The sequence below is a fragment of the Balaenoptera physalus genome (genome assembly GCF_965194825.1).
Source record: "Balaenoptera physalus genome assembly, chromosome: 16".
Classification (NCBI taxonomy): Eukaryota; Metazoa; Chordata; class Mammalia; order Artiodactyla; family Balaenopteridae; genus Balaenoptera; species Balaenoptera physalus.
The window spans coordinates 16,277,690-16,292,485 of NC_138898.1; the positions used below are offsets into that span (position 1 = coordinate 16,277,690).

The window sequence follows — 14,796 nt, forward strand, 5'->3', positions numbered from 1 at the left end:
TGGGAAAATGTGCACCTTAGATTCAATGAAAAAAGTAGTGATAAACAAAAGAGACGAGGTCTCTGTTCTCAGGTAGCTTCTATTCTAGTGAGGGAAGTGATAATAAATATACATTGTCAAATAGTGGTAAGTGCTATAATGAAAAATAAAGCCAAGTAAAGGGATGCAGCATGAAGGGGGCTACTAGGGTGGCCCGGGAAGGCCCCTCTGGGGAATTGAAATGAGCAGGCAAGGCACATCTAGCTGGATCACAGTTCCAAACCCTGGACAGCCAATTTCCTCAAGCCCAACAGTATATCCCAGGTAGAAGCGGGTATCCCTGATCTAGTCAGGGTGTGAAAGCGGTAGCGGGGTTGAGGATAAGAAAAGTGGTGTAGCTCAGTGATCAGGAAGGTGGGTGTAGAGTCAAGACGTCTAGATTTGAATCCCAGTTCTGCCATTTACAAGCTGTGTAACCTTGGGCAAGTTACCTAACTGTTCTGAGCTTAGTTTCCTCAGTTGTAAAATGGACATAATAAAAGCACCTGTTTTACGAGTTGGTTCTGAAAATTCAACGAGACAAACCTTCTAAATCGACACAAAGGATCATCATCATCACCATCTTCCACTCCAAAGTCATTTTAAAAATATCAAGGTAAGCAATAAATTAATTTATTTGAGCCTTAAAACATAAGAAAAGGCTATCTTCCAGATTACCAACTTGTAGGATGGCAGCCATATCATTGGGGGGAAAAAAATTTTTTTTAAGGCTTTGAACTTACCTTCCCCAAAGTTATTTTTTAAAATCAAAAGTTACCTTCCTATATAAATTGATTGCTTTTGCAGTATAATTTGATGGAACTAGGTTTCCTCTGTTCAATCACTTATAAGCTTCATGTAACAAGAAGGAAGTATACTGTTAAAGGAATTTTACAGCTACCATAGCTTTCTGGTTAGATGGCATTACTATGTGCATTAAGTTAATACCAAGACAGTTTCCTGAATATAGTCTCCATATAAGTTCAGGGCTTTTTCTTTGGCTGGAAAGATCCTGTGTCGCTGATGTAGGAGCGCAGATCGGGTTTTTTATTCCCTCAGGTCACGTTTTGTGGCTTCTCTCTCTCATTGTCAAGAGGTACCACACAGTGATCAGACCTATATCTAATGACTTGAAATTTCCGGCCACATCAGGTAGCGTGAGCTAACAGACTTTATTCCCAAGAGGTTCTCGCCTTCCAAATACTCCCAGATCAATGAGCCATATCCTCAGAAAGCACCCAACTTTATGATGGAGACATACTTACCTAAAACAAAGCATTTTAAGACGTTTTAGTTTTCAGGATTTTAACGCCGTATGGGTGGAAATAAGGTAAAATGAAGAATTCACCAAAACTGTACGTAGCTAGGAACTAACTAACCAGGAACTGTGTTAGGCTTTGGGAATTCAACTGATCTAGATACAGTCCTTGCCCTCAAGGATGTGTGGTTTTACCCGAAGGAATATTTTCAAATGACAGCTTAAAAACATGTATTTGGTCTTGATGAAATTCCCTTGGCATCTTCTGATGGAAAAAATGCACCATATTTTCCCTTTTTTTTTTGGCACACCACACAGCTTGTGGGATCTCAGTTCCCTGACCTAGGATTGAACCCCGGCCACGGCACTGAAGGTACCAAATCCTAACCACTTGACCACCAGGGAAATCCCAATACTTTCCTGTTGCTTATTCTTTTATAAGAGATGTTGAGAGATGGGCAGCAGTGGGTGACCAGGTTTTTGAGACTGTTTAAATCCTGACTCAGTCACTTCATAGTGCTGTGTGACATAGAACGGGAACTAGAACAAGATATCTAGTATCTGGGTCCCAGTCATCCTCATCTGTAAAATGTGTAAAATCACAGGAATATTAAATGTGTGAACATGTGCGTGGCTGCTGCAAAGTACAGGGTAGTCGTTATTAGCATCATTAGGTTTGATGTTGGAACTTCACAATTAACAGGACGTTTTCTTTTTTTTTAATAAATTTATTTATTTTATTTACTTTTGGCTGTGTTCAGTCTTCATTGCTGCACGCAGGCTTTCTCTATCAGCAAGCAGGGGCTACTCTACGTTGCAGTGGCTCCTCTTGCTGCGGAGCATGGGCTCTAGGCACCGCGGGCTTCAGCGGTTGTGGCTCGCGGGCTCTAGAGTGCAGGCTCAGTAGTTGTGGCCCATGGGCTTAGCTGCTCCGCGGCATGTGGGATCTTCCTGGACCAGGGCTCGAACCCGTGTCCCCTGCATTAGCAGGCGAATTCTTAACCACTGTGCCACCAGGGAAGTCCCAATAGGTTTTTTTCATCCCTTGTCAGTTACTGAGCCTCTCCTATGAACAAGAAGGATTTAAAATGTTTTACCCAGGGACCACGACATGCTTTAACAACCTTATCCAATGACCTGTAGATTCCATTCCCAGGCATTCCAAGATCTGGCTGTAGTTAAGTTGAATATACTAAGCTATTTCCAGCAGCCTATCTAGTTAGGTGATTACAGCTAAGGTATTGGGGAGTGGGAGGGTCAAGTTTTGGTTCAGGTGACAACCTCACACAAAGGTTGGGCCGTAACCAACTCTAGCCCATTCTACTGAGGAAAGCCATCTTTTCCTATAAAGCTCGGAGAAGTGCAGACGTGGAGCTGGGGCGTGGTGAGTGAGGAGGGGCACAGCTAGCGCAGCAGAACCAATCTTGGTGTTGGAGGGAGTGGCAGCTTGTTGCTCAGCCCACCCCTTCTCTGCCCGCCATCTGAGCAACCGTCAGAGTCATACAAATGGAAAAGATCCCTAAAAATAACCTACTTAGGTGAACTGTCCAAAACTTTTTGCAAAATTTAGTACGCATGTGCGTTTCTCTGTCGAGGTGTTCTGCAGTTCTCACCGGATTCTCAAAGGAGTCCACGCCTGAAACAAACGAGATTCGCTGAAACAGTCCAAGGTCCTCACTTAACGGAATGGAGAAACTGAGGCCCAGAGGGGGAAACGCAGTTGCCTCAAGTCAAACAACAGGCGTATTAAAGCGAAGGCATTTCAGTTCCAATTCCGGCGTCACGTTCACGGTCCTGACCGTGTCCGATACTTCCTTGCGTCTCTGCAGCCCTGGAAGATCCCCGGGAGTCCTGGGTTGGTGTCGGAGCCCTGGAGATGTCGCAGGCCGTCCAGATTCGAGCATCGAGGAGGCTTGGGCCAAGCGCTCAGACGGGCTCCGTCGCTGTGAAAATCCCCCCACCCTGGCCTCACCCCGCGGAATTCCGCAGCCTCGCTGACTCCAGGTGGAGCATCAAGCACAGGGAGACCCGGGGAAGTGGAGGCAGCTCGGCAGCGAAGGACAACGCCCACCCACTCACCTGACCGAGAGGAGGAAGGAGGCACACCCCAAAACCCGTTCCATAGCGAACCCTTTGCGGAGGGAGGGGCGACTTAAGAGAATAACAGGAAATAACGTCAGGCGCACGTGCTTCGCGAGGGGCGGGCGTCAGGCGTTTGAGAGGCGCGGCCACCGCCCCGCGCCTGCGCAACTACGGCCTGCCGCGTTGCCTAGTCACTGGGGTGGGAGGAGCACGAACAGGGGGCGGGGCGCGTGTCTGAGTGACGCAGGCGCAGTGCGACTCCGGAGGCGCGGGTCGCCCCCTCCGCGGATTTAGATCCGGGTCAGTCAGGCGCCGCGATCGGGGAGAGACGATCTGAAGTGACCGGACTGGCTCACCGGAGCGCCCCTGCTGCGAGGAGGTGCGTGCCCAGACGTGACTGGGAGGCGCCGCGGCCCCGCGTCTCGGCCTCCAGGCCCGGTCTGGCCGCGGGCGGCTTCCTCTGGGCGCTCCTGCCTCGCGTCGCGTCGTTCCCCCAGCGCTGGCTGCCTGGGCTGGGCAGGGCCTGCGCTTCTCCGCGCCCCCTCCGCTGCTGCGGCCTGGCCCTGCCCGAGCTCCGCTCTCTCGCCCCTTCCCGCCTCTGCTGCCCCCGCCCCGTCCCTCGCCTCCGCCCTCTCCCGCTCGTCCGTAGCTTCCCCTTTTCGCCTTTCTCGGCCGCCCTTTGCCCCTTCCCGCTCTTTCCCGCTCGTTCCTGAGCCCAGTCTCGTTGTGTGCCTCTTCGGCTCTGCCCCCGCCTCCTCCTGCATCCCTTGCCTATTGGCCTGACCCAAGTCTCTCATTCTGGCCCGGGGAGTATCCTCAAGGGGCAGCTTTCCAGCGGGAGACCCCGGGCGGGCACAGCTAGGGCCCTGGACAGCTCCCCTTTCTCCGAACCCCCCCAGGTCCCGACCTTTCCCCCCATGTTTAACCACGACCGATCCAGTTTCTGGGTAAAAAGAGTTAACATCGTGCTCTTGCACCGAGAGTGTAGGGGTTGAGTCAGTAGAGAGAAGCGTGAACGTGTTTTGTCTCGGGGGCTGATTGTTGCAGCTTAGTCTTGTTTGCATCTTCCAGAGTTGATGGACACGATTTTCTTTCCCGGATTCCACGCTTCTTGGTGGGCAGGGAAATTTTCTAAATCTTTTAACATTCTGATGACAGGCTTACGCGCAGATCCTTTATTGATCGTTCTCAGGTCTTTTCAGGGTCCTGGCAATTTGGACCTAGGCTTGAGGTTCAAAGAGGTTTTGGTTAAAACTGCAAGATGTAAATAAGATTGTGAGACATACTCTTCGCTGAAAGTCAGAGAAAATCAGGAATTTGCCCTTTTGATGGAGGAACTTAAAAGAATTTTGTGTTTTTTGAAAGGTTAGGGAAAATCCGAGGCCCCTTGTGATTTGACTTAAAACAAAGTAGAAGTTTGATCTTTGGGGGGATTGTTCAATTTCAAGAAGTTAGAGCAGTAACAACTGCAAGAACGCCTCCCACAAATTTAATATTAATGAAGAAGGGCAAATCAGGTACATGTTTCCCGGAGTTAGTTGTACAGCTCTTGATTTGAGTGAATGGGAAGCTGGGAAGAGGGAGGAGCGTAATAAGCTTTTTTGTAATTACAAACATGCTCTGATTTAGCTCTTACGGTCATGCCTAAGAGTCACCTTTGCCCTGGGTTAATATAACTGAGGGAAAAGGTGAGTAATCAAAATGCTGGAAGTCTGAGAATAGTTTAGTTGGAACTTCATTCCTAAAGTTTTAGTCTGTAGCCAGTTTTATTTTGGTCTGTTTTGGTTTTTAACTGATGGATCTTTTAGTGTGTCAACAAGAATGTTAGCTAAGTTTGTATTAAGATCTAGAGGTCACCTGCAGTAATGTTAAGTTAACACTGTATAATTAAAAGTTCCGTGTTTGGGTGCAGAGCATCTTAGCACAGTGTTAGGGCAGGAATGAGATTCCAGTCCTTACAGGAATAGGGTTCACAGTCCTGGTGTCAGGTTCTCCCTTGTATCTCCCTTGTTTCCCCGTATTCTTCAGCAGGAAGAATTTGTTTATAGACTACAGAAGCACCCTTTTAGATGCTGTGGAGCTTCAAAAATAATAGAATATGTGATCTTTGCTCACCCCTCTCCCCAAGTATATAGAACATTGTGTATCTGGGAGAGGATCCTCCTCTGAATCGCGAAGAGTTAGGAACCAGTGAAATGTGGAACTGATAATGTTTCCTCAAATTGATGTACTGGTTAAGTAAACCAGCAAAATACGTATGGGAGTGTATTTAAATTTTTTGTCTTAAGAAGTTGAGGTGAAAGCTAGCTGATTTCTTTTGAGACTGTTTTCAGTGCTCCCCAGAGAGATCTGCCTAAAATACCTTCTACACATTAATAAATGAAACAAATAGTCTTGATCACTTCTTAATTTTGCCACTGGTACTACATGGTTACATTATATCAAACATGTTGTGACACTGTGACCTGTAGAATATTAGAGGTCTCACAATAACATCAAACCCACCCCTGAGAAATGAGCAGATGTAGAATCAGAGAGGATCCAAGGATCCACAGAGAGGCACTGCTCCCTCTGAGAGTGCCTAAGGGCACTCTAGAAATAGAGAAGGTACGGTGAATTCTTTGCTTCAAAATTCCCCATCTTATATTTTTTGTTTTACTGTTTTCTTTCTGATTCCCTGTGATATGTTTGTAGAGACTGATTTATGCTTTGTTCAGGATGTGGTATTAAGAAATTTTTTACCCTGAGTAAAAAAAAAATGGGAGACTAGAGTCAAAGAATTTATTAACTTCTCTATTGTATCTCTTGTTGCTTTCGTTGGTCTCTCTCCCCTGCCTCTCCCCCATCTTTTTTTTTTTGGTTTAAATATAAAAATCAGGGTAGAAGAAATGGAGAACTTTGGTTAATCAAGCTAGTTAAGTGGAGATCATTTAAAGGCACATCTGTAGAATAATAATTTCAGTTTTTTTCCTTTACTTTCTACCTCTTTCTTTTAGCTAATTTTGTTTTAAGTTTGTTTTTGAGTTGCAAGTATAGTTCATCTATTCTTGTAAGAAAGTATTTGAAGCTAAAGAAAACAAAGGTTGAGTGTGGAGTAAGCAGTATCATTGAAACGTGCTTGCAATCCTGCCTTAGTAATGGTAACATCTTGATACATGGGTATGAATATTAATATGAGTATAAATATTGATATCTGGGTCAGGATTGCTTTAGAGAAATGCTATCATGTATCACAAAGTTATTCTTACCTGAAATATTTAGAGCTGGATGAGACAAACACTCAGTAGTGTCTTTTTTTAAAAAATAAATTTATTTATTTATTTTTGGCTGCGTTGGGTCTTCGTTGCTGCGCGCAGGCTTTCTCTAGTTGCGGTGAGCCAGGGCTACTCTTCGTTGCGGTGCGTGGGCTTCTCATTGCAGTGGCTTCTCTTGTTGTGGAGCACAAGCTCTAGGCGTGTGGGCTTCAGTAGTTGTGTCGTGCAGGCTCAGTAGTTGTGGCACATGGGCTTAGTTGCTCCGCGGCATGTGGGATCTTCCCGGACCAGGGCTCGAACCCATGTCCCCTGCATCGGCAGGCGGATTCTTAACCGCTGTGCCACCAGAGAAGTTCCCTCAGTAGTGTTTTAAAGCTCAGAGTCCTATAAGTTGAGCTTTTCCCTTATATTTCTGGTGCAGAGGTCATTTTGTCTGTAGGTTTCTAGACTTCTACAACTGGAGAGATTTCCCCTCCTGTTAAAAAGTATACTTAAACACAGATTTTAGGTGACGTAGTTTCCAAAACTGTAGGATATTGGCATCAAGTATTTGGACAGTTTAAATTCCATCATAATAAATATACTTTTTCTGTATTATTTTGTGTCTTCTCTTAAGAAATAAAACCTAGTTTCCTAGTCATTGAAACTTCCTTTTTTTGTTTTTTTTTTTTTAGTTTATTTATTTATTTATTTATTTATTTATTTATTGGCTGTGTTGGGTCTTCGTTTCTGTGCGAGGGCTTCCTCTAGTTGCAGCAAGCGGGGGCCACTCTTCATCGCGGTGTGCGGGCCTCTCACTATCGCGGCCTCTCCTGTTGCGGAGCACAGGCTCCAGATGCTCAGGCTCAGTAGTTGTGGCGCACGGGCTTAGCTGCTCTGTGGCATGTGGGATCTTCCCAGACCAGGGCTCGAACCCGTGTCCCCTGCATTGGCAGGCAGATTCTCAACCACTGCGCCACCAGGGAAGCCCAAAACTTCTTTTTAAAAGTAGAAATTTGCTTTTTCTCCCCCTAACAAGCAATGGTAGTATCAGGAATATAGATTTTAACAAAAGTATATGTTTGAACTCACTTTTTTTCACTTTGTTCATTTTATTTTTATTTTCTTTTTAGTATTAACGGGAACATTCATAGTAGTGTAAAAACTTTCACAATGAAATCTGAAGCCAAGGATGGAGAGGAGGAGAGTCTACAAACTGCTTTCAAGAAATTAAGAGTGGATGCATCAGGGTAATTAAATATGGAATATATTATTGGGGAATTGTTTACTAGATTTAAATAGACATTTCCTCAGGGGAGCTCTTTCTCTTCTAAAATTTCTTTTTATTTGTAGAAGGTGTCAATATTAATAGTGTGACATTTTACCAAATTCTATACAGCATTGTTTTACTTATAAAAGAAACTCTTCTGTTAAATTTTGAAAAGTAGGTGCTCATTTGTACTCCAAGGCTGGGGGTTCTTCTTAACTTTGAGGAGGGTTCCCTTTCCCCCTCCCCCCTCCCCCTACCTCTTTTTAATCAAACATCAGGCAGTGTCCCATCAGAGAGTTCCTCATAGATCTCTAGGGAATCACAGTATTTTTCACTAAAAGTGAATTGGCTCAACAGGAATCTCTGCAGGCATTGTCGATTTCATGGGCTCTGATTGCTGACCCTATCACTATGGAAACCTCTGTTCATTAGGGTTCTGTCACTGAGATCAATAAGCTTGGACCCTTTGCCCAAACTAATTAGAGCACCTGCAGACCAGCTGCTGTCTGAATGTTAATATCTCACCCTTTGCAAAGTGTTCTATGCAGGACTCTTTTCATCCCCCATCTTTGCCCCAGGCCAGAAGAAATCTCAAAGTTTTAATGGATATAAGAATATTTCATTTCATGAATGGAAACTGAACACTCCACAGCAAGGAGTAAATAATGATTGCTAAAATTTATTACTCATTTACTATGCCCTAGACACTGGCTTAAGTACTCTGTACATATCATCTAATCCTTACTGCCAACTTAGAAGATAGATACTACAGAGTATACTATATAGTTTACAGAGGAGCTACAGATGAATTAAATCACTTGCAAAAGGTCACGTTGGTAAGAAGTGGTAGAGCCAGGATTTGAACCCAGACAGTTTATCTCCGGAACCTCTGCTCTTAACCATTCTTTTATATGGTACCTTGAAGACAACATGAAGAAATGCATTCGGTACCTGGTGCATGTAAAATTAAATAGTTGTTAGTTGTTGTTATAGCTGTCTGCTTATTGCTAGTACTATTTTTGGCCTACCAAACGAGAGAATTTATGCTAATAGATTTGCACAGTAGCTGTTACAGGTGCTTACATTTGCTTCCATGATACTTCAAATAAGTATCTTCTCCTAGTGATTTTCCAATATGGTCATCTTGCCATTAGAATTGATCAGTACTTTATAAGCTATTTTGGGAAACAGAAACAAAGCAGAAAAACAAATAGTTCCAGATTGCAGTCTCATAGTGTATTCCTTTGGGATTTCTGGTATAGAAATATATATTTTTTAATCAGGAAAATGCTAGGAATGTATAAATGCACACGTACATGTATCCCTTAGTGTATAAATTTATATAACTCTTGATATACAGACTTCTTTCCTGGTGTTTTAAGAAGTTGGAACATAAGCTAGTTCCATGCCCCTAAAAATTACTTGGAACATAAAAAAACTTTTCAAAATGCCTGTACAATATATGGTCAAATATTATATATTTGTAGCATGCGCTGTACTTTGAGTAAAATTATAGAAAGAGAAGGAGAAGTGGAGAACATTTGAGAAAACCAAATAAGAATACAAGGGGTGAGTCATTACTGTGACTAAGCAGAATAAGACTTGTATAGTGTATCTAGTATGTATTCTAGTTGTTTTGTATTGTTGCTGATTTACTAATGGAACATGTGAGGTACTGACTCATAAAGTAACCAAGCCTTGCCAGGAATTTAGCATGATCCTGTTCAACAGGTTTTGGTTTCTAATGGTATTTGTCTTATCAGGACAAATCTTTATATATTTATTATAAAACAACATAGTCTTTTTCATCAGACTATAACATAATACATGCTTATTATGGGTAAATCACAAAAACAAAAAAAGTGATAAAAAAGGAAGTAAAAAAAAATCACAATTTACCAATACCACAGTTAATATCTAGAGCATCTGTAATAACAGCGTTCACTTTTTTTACACAGTTGAGATCATAATATATGTACAGGTGTTTATCCATGCTGTTTTCTCTTATGTTACAAGCATAACATAATATTATGTTATAAACATTCTCCCATGTCATTAAAAGTTCTTTGCACACTTAATTTTTAATAAATTCCTAATATTCCATTGTACAGATTGGCCATAATTTATATAGTACAGTATTTTCTATTATTAGACATTTAAGGTTATTTTAAATTATATTTTAGTGAACATCTTTTTACTTAGTAGATTGTCTCTTTCTAAAGGATATTTATCAACACTACAGCATGTGTAGTAGGAGCCCTGTATATGTGTTTACGTATGTGTGTATTGAAAAGGTCCAAAAGAATTTGATGTTAAATGTTAATGTTGGTGACCTCTGGGTTGTGAGATTATAGATGATTCTTTTCTCTCTTTTAAATTTTTTCATCTTCTTTACTGGGAACCCATGTTACTTGTGTAATTTTAAACTGCAGAGATTTAACTCTGAGTAATATTTCAAGTCTATTGGTTGTAAAAATTAGAATATTTTTGTATAAGTTGTATACTGTTTGAAAAAGTGTTCATTTAGATTGAGTCTCCTAAAGTCAGATTGAGTCTCCTAAAGTTTTTGCTCCTGAAGTCAGTTTCCATGGCTCCGGTTTGCCCATATAAAGTAAGTGGTCATGTCGTTAGCATTCTCCCTGGACGTAAGGCCTGATCTGCCCCAGATAAACAACCTAAAAGTCTATTTATATCCCACTGCTGGTTATACTTAAGAATCATTCTTTGGCTTATGATTTTGCAACTGCGAGCTCTTAGGGATCCTCCAAATTTGGTTTTGGAGGAAAATTTACACTACAAGCTGGGCAATTTTTGAGAAACCCAAACTAGAAAGATAATAAAGGTATTAATACGAGTTGCATTTGGGTTGGTGAGAGCAATACGTTCTCCTCCTTTCATAGTTTTCTGAGCAGTAAACTTTGTTCTTGTCTTCAGGTCCATAGCTTCTCTGTCTGTTGGAGAAGGCACAAGTGTCAGAGCGTCAGTCAGAACAGCAGTGGATGATACCAAACCTAAAACCACATGTGCATCTAAAGACAGTTGGCATGGGTAAGAGCTTCTCATTGCAGATGATTTTTATCCCAACACCTTAGCATACTATTGGATTTGCTTTCCTAAGTATCCAGAAAAGAGTGTTATGATATAGAACCCAAGATGCACTGGGTAAAGGAGACCCTTTCTTCTCATTGTGAATTTGCTGAGACTTGCTGTATAGCCTGGATTGTAGTCAATTTTTATAAATGTTCTATGTGTGTTTGAGAAGAACGGCTCTCCTTTAATCATTCTTAGGTTTTATATATGTCCATTAAATTTAAAAATGTGTTACTTATAGGATCTTTATTCAAATAATTTTTTTTTTTTGGAAATAATCTGCCTAGTTCTTTAGCTGCTGTTAAGGTATTCCTATTGTTTTTGGTATTCTCCAGTTAGTTGTCCTCCTTTAGTGTGTGCTTCTTTTATCTGTAGATTCTCTTTTTGCATCAATTCAGAAAATTTCTCAGCCATTATCTCTTAAAAAATTACCTGTGTTCCCATTCATTGTATTCTTTCTTTCAGAGACTCCAGACTTTTTATTCTGTCTTACATACCTCTTAACTTTTACATATTTCCAAATCTCTAAGTTTCTGTGCTGCCTTATAGGTCAAGAGTTGGCAAACTTTTTTGGTAAAGGGTCAGAAAATAAATATTTTAGGCTTTGGAGGCCAAGAGGTGAGATCCAGGGATATTTTGTAGGTACTTAAAAAGGGAGAAAACTCCTGCCCCGCCCTGTTTGCTTGATGTTCACCATCCTGGCTGGTGGACAAACTTTGTGTTCAGTCGCTGAGACAGTCTCAGGCTGAAATGATGAGCCTGGTGGGATGGGTGGGGAGGGAGCATTGCCAGGGTCAGTTTTACTCTCTGCCTCAGTGGCACCCAGATTCCAGCACGCCCTCTCTCCTCCAGAGAGCCTGGCACAAACTGAGATTCTACCTTTCAGTACCTAGCAGTTGTTGACAGCCGAGCCCCAACATGTAGATGGTAGCCAGTGAGGGCCCCAGGCCGTGGTGTAACGCACATGTCTGCTGGCCAGGAAGACAGGCACAGGGAGCGGAGGGAAGAACAGGGGCGAAGCAGGGGACACCTCAGGCGTGTCTGCATGGCTCACAGTTCTAGCCTATGGGAGCAGCGTCCATGGGCTGTACAGAAACAGGTAGGGGGCCGGATCTGATTCACAGACTGCAGTTTGCTGACCCCTGTAATAAATAATTCAGATTTATCCTCCAGTATTTTCTTTTCTTAGCTGTATGTATTCTGCTGTTTAGCCCATCTATTTAGTTTAATTTCAGTTGCAAAGTTTTTAAAGTTCTACTTGGTTCTGTTTTCAAATTTGCTTGGCAATTTTGATTCTTTTTTTCTCTTTGCTCAATTTTTTTTTTTTTAATTTATTTACTATTTATTTATTTATTTATTTTTGGCTGCCTTGGGTCTTTGTTGCTGCGCACAGGCTTTCTCTAGTTGCGGCCAGCAGGGCCTACTCTTCATTGTGGTGCGTGGGCTTCTCATTGCGGTGGCTTCTCTTGTTGTGGAGCACGGGCTCTAGACGCGCGGGCTTCACTAGTTGTGGCGCACGGGCTTAGCTGCTCCGTGGCATGTGGGATCTTCCCGGACCAGGGCTCGAACCTGTGTCCCCTGCATTGGTAGGCGGATTCTTAACCACTGCCGCACCAGGGAACTCCCTCAATTCTTATTTATTTAAAATTTTATAAAACGTTATAGTATGTCTGATAATTCCCAATATCTGAAAACTTCAGAGAGTCTAAATCTGTTTTTCAGCTGTTCCCAGTGATAGAAGTGAATTCTAAATCTGCTCTTCTGTTGAGTAATCACGGCAGAGTGGCTATTTGTAGCATTAGCCCCACAGTGGTACTGAAGCTGCTGTGCTGCATTCAGGGCATGGAGCACAGCATGGAGGTTTTACAGCATCAGTCTAAGTTGTCTGTGCAGGGTGCTTCTCCAGACCCACTGGTCAGAGGTTCCCAAGCCGAGGGTTGGGCGGGGCAGACAGGTATTCTGTGCCAAATGTTTCGTCCAAGAAATGCGATTTAAAACTACCCTTTACCTCTCCTGTTTCTATACCTTGGTAATAAGAAGATGTTGACATTTTTGAGACACAGAGACTTAGGCAGCTTGAAAATAGAGGTAGGCACATCTCTTTGGGGGAAACTTATTTAGACTCATAAACCAGAGAGGTGGCAAATTTCCAACTGTCTTAAAGAATCTCTTTAGGAGACCTCTGTATTCCAACATCTTCCTGTGCATTTTTTTCCTCTTAGGTCTACAAGGAAGTCTTCACGAGGAGCAGTGAGGACCCAGCGTCGTCGGCGTTCTAAGTCTCCTGTCCTTCATCCTCCAAAGTTTATACATTGCAGTACAATAGCTGCTTCTTCCAGCGGCCAGCTCAAGCACAAAAGCCAGGCGGACTCCCCTGATGGCAGCAGTGGGCTGGGAATTTCAGCCCCTAAAGAGTTCAATGCAGGAGATTGCTCAACTTCTCTCGATACTCATCACACAGGGGCAGTTACTGAGCCTTTGAGAACTTCGGTTCCAAGGCTCCCATCAGAGAGTAAGGAGGAAGACTCCTCTGATGCTCCCCAGGTCTCCCAAGCAAGTCTCAAGGCCAGTGACCTCTCTGACTTTCAGTCCGTTTCCAGGCTAAACCAGGGCAAGCCGTGTGCATGCATAGGCAAGGAGTGCCAGTGTAAGAGGTGGCATGATATGGAGGTATATTCCTTTTCAGGCCTGCAGAACATCCCTCCCTTAGCCCCAGAGCGACGGTCCACGCTTGAGGACTACTCTCAGTCGCTTCACACAAGAACTCTGTCTGGCTCCCCCCGCTCCTGTTCTGAGCAAGCTCGAGTCTTCGTGGATGACGTGACCATTGAGGACCTGTCAGGCTACATGGAGTATTACTTGTATATTCCCAAGAAAATGTCCCACATGGCAGAAATGATGTACACCTGAGAGCAAGAAGCTCATTACTGTGCTTTAACCAGTGAAGGGTTGTCAGAGAGATTTAGTTAACGACAGACCTTGCGGCCGCTTTGGGTGAGAAGACATCTCCTGCTCACTGTGCTTGCAATAAAAACTTTTCTTGGCATCTCAGTTAATCTTCATTCTTTAAATTTGACTCTCTGAGTTCTTACATACCCACCAAGGCAAGCCGATCAAAAGAACAATCCCTCTCATTTAGAACTGTTCCTGGGGGATGAAGAAACAATTGCTTGACTGGTAGCAGTGGGTCTATGGTGAAAGCCTTTGAAAAACAACTTTTCAGCATTTTTCAGATCTGTTTAAGATTTGGGTGCCAAGGAGGATGAAATGTGGTTTTGTACCTGGACTGAACATTTGTCATTGCTGTAGTTGCCAGCCCAGAGTATTAGAAGTTTTATGACTGGTTTAAACCAGCTCTGATTTAACGCAAGATTTATTGTGTCTTTAAAGGTTTCCTATGTTATTGTTAAGCCAGAGATCTAAGGTTTAGATTCAATATGAATAAACTAGCTGGCCTGCCCTATACTGTTTGAGAGAATCATTAACCATCACTAAATAAACCCCTGCTGGTGCTCTTCACCCTGAGACATGTCACATGAAGTTTCTTATGTGAGAAGCGACTTCGAGTGGGGCTGCTTCAGTTGGGGGACGGGGTGTGGTATTTGAAACTGCTGTGCGTCTTCTCCATCTCTGGCATTTTAGTACACATGGCACGTTTCAGTCACTTGCAGTGTAGATCTCATACTTCGGTTTCAAATGTTCTGGATGGATATTATCTCTTTGTACTGCCCTCCTACCCCAGCAACCCCCAAAGAGAATTTTATACATGCCATATCCAGTATTTAATGGCCAACCAGCCCACAGTTCCCTCCAAAGTTTGGTAATAAAATCTGTCCTCAGTGTCA

General features: G+C 43.1%; 1 protein-coding gene and 1 long non-coding RNA gene across 2 annotated transcripts; one reads left to right on the forward strand and one right to left on the reverse strand.

The window, feature by feature from the left end:
• Positions 1-1,983: 1,983 nt before the first annotated feature.
• LOC309645367 lies at positions 1,984-3,488 on the reverse strand. The gene is made up of 2 exons (XR_014254824.1): positions 2,890-3,488; positions 1,984-2,342 (listed from the first exon to the last, which is right to left on the reverse strand). It is a non-coding gene; the product is annotated as an uncharacterized lncRNA (long non-coding RNA).
• Positions 3,489-3,588: 100 nt separating this feature from the next.
• On the forward strand, positions 3,589-14,414 carry OSER1 (oxidative stress responsive serine rich 1). The gene is made up of 4 exons (XM_082430350.1): positions 3,589-3,737; positions 7,725-7,841; positions 10,796-10,909; positions 13,174-14,414. Exons 2-4 carry the CDS (start codon positions 7,765-7,767, stop codon positions 13,859-13,861), a joined length of 879 nt encoding a protein of 292 aa, XP_082286476.1. The 5' UTR covers positions 3,589-3,737; positions 7,725-7,764; the 3' UTR covers positions 13,862-14,414.
• The last annotated feature ends 382 nt before the right edge of the window (positions 14,415-14,796 follow it).